The sequence below is a fragment of the Lagopus muta genome, chromosome 1 (genome assembly GCF_023343835.1).
Source record: "Lagopus muta isolate bLagMut1 chromosome 1, bLagMut1 primary, whole genome shotgun sequence".
NCBI lineage: Eukaryota > Metazoa > Chordata > Aves > Galliformes > Phasianidae > Lagopus > Lagopus muta.
In genome coordinates, this window is record NC_064433.1 from 108266730 (window position 1) to 108275346 (window position 8617).

Below are 8617 nucleotides of genomic sequence, written 5' to 3' on the forward strand. Positions count from 1 at the left end.
AGCCCCTGCATCACATTTCTAAGTCCTTGCTTCCGAGTCATGTATTATTGAAAAGGATGAATTAAATTTTCACCATGGTATTTCTCCCATCAAAACTTGTCAAGAGAAAAATAAAGCAAATGCAAGACTTATTCTGCTTGTTCCATAAGACTAATGAACGTGCCACTGATTAAGCAAACAAGATCAAAGTGAAGCCAATGATTAAAAAACCCTGAAATGAACTGCCATGTGCCTGACACTTCCTGTATTATCACATGCAAGTGACAGACAAGCAATTGTGTGATTGGATTATATCCTAGCTCTTATCTCCCACAGAATGCTTCTGTAGATTAAACTGTTACAGTATATGCCTAAAAGATATCCCAGTAACATTCTTTGCCCATCTTTTCCCACAGTGGCAGAAAGTATAAAACCATCATGGGTAAAGCCAATTCCCTTTTATTGCTTTTCACATGCCACATCTTACCTTTAGGGGAAAAACAGTTTCTTTTTCAAGCTTGGCAACTCTCTTGGATTCAAATGGGCCAAATTGGGTACGTTTCACTAGCTGAGTCAAAGCAAATACTCCTTCAGTCCCATCTTCCAATTGTCTTATCTCCAAATTAGAAGGGAGAGATGATCTAAGAATTGAATAAAGAACTGAGTCATATATAGGACAAAATTGCAGGGATCAAGGGAAGAAAGATGTCAGCATTCACTCCCCCACTCTCCAGTGACAGAAAACTGTCTTCTGTCAAAATACCTTTATTTCAATGAGAATTCATAAACAGAAGAGAAAAAGTAACAGCAGTGGAAGAGGGCCAAATCAGCGGTTACTTAAGAGCACTCCACCCATCTAAGTCCAGGCACTCAACAGGCTGAGTCTATGGGTGGAAGGGGATGGTCCAGCACCACATTGAAGCTACTCTGTATCACCTTTAAAATATCGTGGCATTAGGAAAGGTCCCTGATGATTAGAGAACAACAAATGCTGCACTCACCTTCAGGAAAGAGTCAAAATGAACTACAGGTTGGTTAACCCTGCTTCAGTCCTTGGCAAAACTGTGGAGCAAGACCTTCTGTGAGGTATTTATGGGCACACCAGCAACAGGGGACTGGAAACAATCACACCTGATACACTCATTGCCACAGAGGTTTGTGGATGAGGGAAGGGCAGTGGATACAATTTGCCTTGACTTTAGCAAGGCTATCAACAGCCTCTCTGACCACACAGCCCTATGCACAGGGGGATGCCTTTGTAAGACAAGTACAACCCTGGTTTTTCAGCTCTGTGCTAATGGGTCAAAATCTAATTGGACAGGCTGACTACTCTATAAAGGCTGCCAGTGCCTCATCCACTTTCCTGTCTACGTGAAGAGAAACACAAAAAGATTACAATCTTAGTGATAAGCAAATGAATTGAAAAAAAAAAAGAAAAAAAAAAAAGCTTTTGGTTTTAATAGAAGAATTATACAGTAGTAGAGTTTGTGAAGTTTAGGAGATATTTCTTTTTTTCTAACTGTATAGGAACAATTTTATCTTTTCAGCAGAACAGAGGAAAACAGCTACCATGTGGTTACACAAATAGACTGGGTTTGAAGAGACCCATAGCCAGGTTTGTGGTTAAACTTGCCCTCAACCTCAGACAAATCACTCTCTCAGCTACTGTTCCCCAGATGTAAAATACATTACATCTTGTTTCAATTACAATTCTTGTTCCCATTTCTTATCCTACCTGTTTTCGGCTGTAAACTCTTCAAGAAAATGTATTTTTTTTCCCAGTAATACGGTCATTTTTAAACTCTGCTTTCAAATCCACTCTCCAGCAGCCAGCACTTCCACTAGGGAACTAGGGAACACCTATGCTAACATCTGCTAGAAGCAGCTGAAAACCAGTGCCCACACCATATTCACAAATGCTCACAGCTGGAACATCTGGACGTTACTACAGTCCTCCACCATACGAACAGACAAATGTTAAATTACAAGGCAATAAAAACACACCCCACCATAAAAGGTAAAAAAGAACAGTTTAGCTTGTCATTGAATCTTTTTGGGATGGGTTGGAGACTTACTGCACTGGCCACTTTCTGTGCATTAGGAAAGCACCTCCATCACCAGTTTGTACTATTCCTTACAAGAAGCACATAAAGACACACAAACTCCCTTCCCTTTTTGGATTTGTACTACATCTTCATCATAGCTGTCTTTTCTCCTTAGCAAAAGTCCCACATTTTACACCTTTTAATGAATTTTGCTTACAATGCCAGAAGTAAAACTAATGTGCTACTTCAGTGCTGTTTTCTTCTAAGGAGATTGAGTCTATTTGTTTCTTTTAGCAAGCATGGCCGTTTCTGTTGCACTGTTGTAGATTTCCTGACAGGAGCATTAGCCATAATCATTTGTACAGAGTCACAATAATGAGAACAACTTGCTTTGCTTCTCCATGGAGGAATTACAGAGATAATATCATGCAGAAAGATACAACCATTCACAGCACCGGGAAATCTGCATATGCTTGTCTGAAGCCAGCATGTTACATTTGAGGAGAGGAAGGAGCTGCAGATACGTGACCAAGGCACAAGTCATCCCCCCATCTGGAGCTATCTGACTTTTTGCCAGAAACTCGAGCAAAGAAGCCAAATCCTGATGAGCAGCGAGTTATGTTTTGGCTTTCATTCAGAAAAGCAATTAAGTGCATGCATCAGTTTTCTATTTAATAAAGGCTGTGTCCTTTTCACAGACCAGGGCTTTGCTTCTCAGCTGTCAGCGAAACAGCGATAATACCCAATAAAGAGCAAACACGACTTAAAGAACTAACGTGAGCATCAGTTAATCAGCACTAACACAAATGCTCCTTACCTGGCCCTGCTCAACACAAAGGAATCTTTGACTGTCACCACCGGGCCCAGCTCAGGGCACTCTGAATCATGGTACTGCCCACAGTCCTCGCACCCTGCAAGGAAGCAGACAGCAAACAGAGTTCATGGAAAACTGCTGGAGAACAGCTGCCTTTTTCTCAAGAGTCAAATGCAAGATCTATCACAATGTAAAATACATCTAAAGGTTTTTGGAAACAGCTTGGACAGTGTAGTCCTTCTAGAAATAAGATGTGCCCCATCCCTGGGCACAAACAGGGGATCTTGTGCAGGACACGAGGGCAGAGCAGGAGCCAAACTCTGCCTAGAGCCACAGCTGATGCAGTCACACTCCTCAGGCATGGTGTAGGCAGCAGCCAATACTGAGTTAGCAGTGCCTGGAGACAGCTTCTGGTGTCTTCCCAAACAAGTCAGCTAAGCAATGCATTCAAACTACTCCTTAACTCACTTTCAACTCACTAAATTAAGTGTTAGCATAAGTGTAAATTACCAGAGCTGAAAGGCCCCTACAAAATCATTTCCAGAGTAGGATAATTTGAAACTTTCTAAAATAAACCAGCTTAGCAGGATTTCAAATGCATTCACATTGCTTGGCTGTGAAAAACAGCAGTCAAACTGCCCTGCCTGGTCAGCAGCTGACGCAGCGTAAGAGATCATCACACACAGGTTATCCTCTCAGAGCTCCACATTCGCAAGGGCAAGTCAGTTAACCCCAGCAAGGCTGCAAAACAGAGGGTGAGCACACTTTGCTTGGAATAAGAACAAGAAATAAAGCAGTTTTGTTCAGGGTATGCCTTTGTGCTAAAAATGCTCTGCGTTCTTGACTGGAAACCTCTCCCTGCAAGTTTATCTCAGTGAACTAACTATATCTGCAGGGTTCCTGCAGCCTGTGGTGTCCTTGGTGAACCAAGTCACGAAATCACCATTTTTTCCCATCAGTGCCTTTTCCAGCTGAATGAATTTCCCAGCCCAGTTTGCTGTACAGCACCAGACAGATGGATCAAAGGGAAGGACGAGTGGGGAGGTGTTACTCACACATCACCGCCAAGCCTCAAGCCTACAGCCAAGCCACCTCCCCTATGGTGCAGTTTAACATACCACCACTCCCCCACGTTTGACATGGATCAAATTCAATCACTTGTAGTTCACATTGCACTTGATATAATCTGGGTTAAATATAAATTTCCAACACCAACCAGGATGGAGGAGCCACGGAGGATTGTGTAAAACAGACTGCTGAAAGGAATTAGATTATCACCTGCAAAGGTTGTCACCACCAAAGAGACCTGGAAGAAATTGCCAGAATGACAGCTCCTCAAACTGGCTTTGCTGCCAAAGGAAACAAAACACTTACTTCTCTATTCCTCTTATCTTTTGACTCCACTTAAACACCATCTACTAAAATAGCTGCTGTACAGGCTCAACAAGCATCGTCCCAAACACATGTGGGAATAAACTGTATGTGGTTCTCACTGCATCGTGGATGAATAATCAAAGCAGAGGGAATATGAGACCAACACTGTGTGGCACAGCTCTCAAAATCTAAGAGATGCCTCAGAGCAGCCACCCCCAAAGCTGGTGGTACACTCTCCATGTGTGACACCTTCAAGACATTACAGCCACAGGAAAAATGCACAACTAACCTAAACCAAGCATTTTGCTTAAATGGCAAAATACCCTGCAGGTGTGTATGCACAGACTTTCATGAAAATATTCCAGAACTCTCCTATGTCTATGAAATAGATATTTAATGATGTTAGCCATGGGAATGCACAATGTCATTTACAACAACTCCCTTTTTTGGAACTTAAGCAGTCCTCATATTCCATGGTAAAATCTTACATAGAATACAAGAAGGCTCGAGAAATTCTGTGATTGTAACTTTCACTGGAAGAGGAAAAAAGGCCGTGTGCCACCTTCCATCTGCAATTAGGGAATGGCATTACATCCACATCCTTATTGGTACCCACTAGGGTGGGTTATAGGAACTCTAGTAAATCTGTGGTAGTGGGAAAATTTTCTTTCCCATACAGTTGCCATAAGGCTGACATGCAGCTGTAGGGCCATCAGGAGCAAAAGACTGTGGATGAATACTATCAAGGACATAGGCTCTGTTCTGCTCTTCCCAGATCAGATCCCCAGTATCCGAGTCCCCTGTGCTCACACAGGTAAGCGTGTTTACTTCTTTGCAAGTATGTGAAATGCTGGCTTAGCCATGAAGGCAAAAGAAAATAGTGTACAGCATGAGCAAGACCTGCCAGGTCAGGCAGCACATCTCACAGGGGGTTTGCCCTGAAAGAACAATTCTGCAGACTCCTCCCAGAGGTGCAGATGTTTAACTCAAGCTACATGTCTGAGATTCATATGGAGCAACTCCTGGCTGCTAAAGCCAGCAGTACAAGGACAGGACAGTCCCTGGCAAGCTCCAGGCCTTCAGCCACACTTATTTCAGCCACGAAGAAGCTGTTCTGCTAAGTCACATCTACAGAGCTCTTCGCTTGTTTGTTGCCAATGAAATCAGGAATATGGGCATGCTTAAAATTAGCAACCTTCTCTCTACTCCTCCACAAGCTGTTTCAGCTTCCTTTACATAAATACTTTTCTAAATAAAAACTGAGTTTGTTTTGGTCTTGAATTTCCAAAGTCCTGCACAGGCAAATCACATAAGGAGAAGTAAATAATCTTCTTTTTCATACTTACAAACAAACATAGTCTCATCATTGCCATCTTCAGCCATCTTTTAAACCTGCCAAAACACAAAAGGTGATGTTAGTTCTGCCTGAGTTTTACTTTCAACGTACTACTGAAACATCCCTTGATGGAGTGATGATGCTGACTGATGCAGAGCATATCCAAATATACGACTGGCCTCAGCAGGGGTACAAATGGAAAGTTAAACAAAAATCTAAGTTGCTAAAAATGCCCCAGTAACTGCTGTATTACTGCAGGTGTACAGTCAAGAACAAGAATGTATAGAGAACGAGGCTGCAGAAACAGTAGGGATGTTGGTCAAGAAGAAAACAGGAGAGAGTAAGAGCTTGAACCTGTGAGAGGTTGGACAGATAAGAGGAAACAAGTCCAAAGACAAACCAAGGCAGCAGAGACTCACAGATGCCATGGTACAGCGATTCTGCTGTCAATTATCTGGGCAGCAGCCCAAGAAGGGTTTTGCTGTAGGGCTGTGCTCCCCATAGAGCTTTCCCAAAGTCTACAGCAGCACAGCCCTTCCTAACAACTGCCTGCAGGTAAGTGGCTAGGACTGCTTCTCAGGCACAAGTCTACCCTGGCTATGGCTTCTGGGCACTAAACATACCTATCAAAACATTTAAGCAGAAGCAGCAATCCAGGGAAATTCCTAAAACTTCTTTTTCTGAAAGCATTGTACACAATGAATTGGAAACCCAAAGTAAATGAGTACAAAACAGGGTGAATCACAGACTGAAGGCAAACATGGCTTGCTTTGCTTTCTAACTTTTGCTCTGTGGATGGTCGGTGCTATTTCAAGAGGTGCACGTCTAGTTATTATTATGTAGTTTGTGCCCTGACAAGATTCACCCTAAGCACGACTAATTCAACAAATCCTCTCTTCAGACAATGGTTTCGATACACAGGGGACAGAGTGCAGCAGATCAGCACTGCTGCTGTGCAAGCTGCTCTTCAGAGGCACTTGTCCTTTCGTCCTCCTCTCTGTCACGCTTCCCATGCAGTAGATTGACGACTTTCAGTATCACTGAGGCAGCAGGGTCGATCTCGCTCTGGTAGCCATAGACTGAGAACAGCAATAAAGGGGAGGAGGAATCTTAAGCAAATAGATACTGGTCAAGGTGAGAAACTGTCAGGGTCACTCAACTATACGTTACTCAGCTGACTAGGCACTGTATGTCAGTTATCTGTGTTAGCTTCATTTTCATTTTTGAAGCCAGAACATGCACTTTCCACATCGCAGCATTTCAGATTCACCATCCACGGTTCCTGTGACCTGCTGGGCTTTGAAAAAAGGCAAGAAAGGAAAATGCGTATCAGACGTATCCATCCCTCATCACACGGGGTATTCAAAGCCAGGCTGGACGTGGCTCTGGGCAGCCTGATCTAGTGGTTGGAAACCCTGCACACAGCAGGGGGGTTGAAACTCGATGATCATTGCGGTCCTTTTCAAACCCAGGCCATTCTAGGATTCTGTGATTGCCTTGTGTCTCGCTCTGCGCCTTGCCACCAATTCCTGAGAGGCTGTCCGTCTCTCCTCCCTTCCTACTTCATGAAGAGCATAAGAAAGGGCAGATCAAACACCGAGGACAGACTTTGGGGCTTTTATTTTCATCTGCTGCTGTTCAGGGCCACATCTCATTATTTTCTTCCATGTATTTGTGTCAGAAAAATACTCCACTAAGCCACTGCACACATTTTACATTCCCGTTTCGCAGAGACAATCCCAGCTTCTGGGGAAACTCCAGAATCTTTACACAAACCGACTGCGCGCTTAAGCCAACAACAGCGCGAAAACAGGATTTTCTGCCCGCACAACCCAGCGCAGCGGTGCCTGAGGGGGCCGCAGCGCGCAGGGGGGCGGCGCTGCCCGCCCCGCGCAGGCCGAAGCTCCCCGGCTTTCCCTCGCGGCGCACCGCGACCCTCGGCACACCGAAGCACCGCGTGCCCGCTCGGTGCGGGGCAGCCCTTCCGCCCCCCGCGCCGCGGGGCGGCCGTTACGGAGCGGCCGTTACGAAGCGCGCGGCGCCGCCCCTGCCGCTCGGCACCCCGCCCCGCCGAGGCCGGAGCCCGGCGGCGTAGCGAGCGCTGCCGCCGGCGGTATCGAGGGGCACCGGGGCTCCCGGCGCCTCGCGGGGCGAGGGGAGAGGCGGCCGGGCCGAGTTTAAGCGCGGCGCCGACGGCGCGGCACGGCGGGCGGCGAGAAGCGACCGCCCGGAGCCCGACGGGCGGCGGGGCCCGGGATCCGGGAGCGGCTCCGCCGGGTTTTGCCTCGGACCCGCCTCGCCCCCCTCCCTACCGCCCTCCCTCCGCGCGGCGCGGCGCGGCCCTGTAACAAAGAACAGGCGGCATGGAGAAGGCGGCGGAGGAGGAGGAGGCGGCGGGGCCGCCCTCCCGCACCGGGAGCCCTCGCCGCAGCCGCCCCCGGCCCGGCCCCGCGAGCCGCGGGGAGCGGAGGGACGGCGGCACAAGGGGGGACGAGGGGGGGGGGACGGGGAGCGGAGCGCCGCGGGGGGAGATCCGCGAGGACGGGGCGCGGGCGCGGGGGGAGGCGCGGGGAGCCGGCGTTACCTGCCCTGGGAATGGCCCGAGCCGGATCGGATCCGGACTCCGGGTTCCGATCCGCTCCGGAAACCACGCGCCAGCGGAAGCCGCGCCGTGCGCGGAGCGTGCCGGGAGGCGTAGTCCTCCGCCGCCGCGGGGAGCGAGGGCGGCCGTCGGTAGCGGGACGGGGCGGCGCGCGGACGCTGACCCTGACGGGAGGCCGTCGGGGCGGGAGCCGTGCCCGGCTCGGCGTGCGCGAGGCCCGCTCCTGCCGGCGGTCGCTGCCGCGCAGATCGGCGCTTCCTTAGCCCGGCCCTGCGCCCTGCCCGCCGCGCCGCCGGCGGCCCCAGGGCGGGGAACCTGGGAGGTCGAAGAGAACGGAAAGCGGGCTCCGGGGAACCCTTCTTCTGTTTAGCAGTGAGTCAGCGAGGGGAGCCTGAGCGTGGCGAGCGAGCACGGTGGGCTGGTGGCTGCGCTGGATCTTTTCCAGCCTTAACGATTGCGTGATTCTG

The 8617-nt window shown here is 48.5% G+C and overlaps 1 protein-coding gene across 4 annotated transcripts in view; it reads right to left on the reverse strand.

Moving 5' to 3' along the window:
- Window positions 1–8317, reverse strand: part of PRDM15 (PR/SET domain 15) — a 33505-nt gene extending 25188 nt beyond the window's left edge. For all 4 annotated transcript variants that reach the window (XM_048966750.1, XM_048966732.1, XM_048966741.1 and 1 more), the window contains exons 1-4: window positions 8133–8317; window positions 5559–5604; window positions 2842–2935; window positions 467–620 (exon numbers count right to left, since the gene is read on the reverse strand). In XM_048966750.1, coding sequence (XP_048822707.1) covers window positions 467–620; window positions 2842–2935; window positions 5559–5595 — 285 coding nt within the window. In that variant the 5' untranslated portion in view covers window positions 5596–5604; window positions 8133–8317. The remainder of the gene's footprint in view (window positions 1–466; window positions 621–2841; window positions 2936–5558; window positions 5605–8132) is intronic.
- Between the last annotated feature and the right edge of the window lie 300 nt (window positions 8318–8617).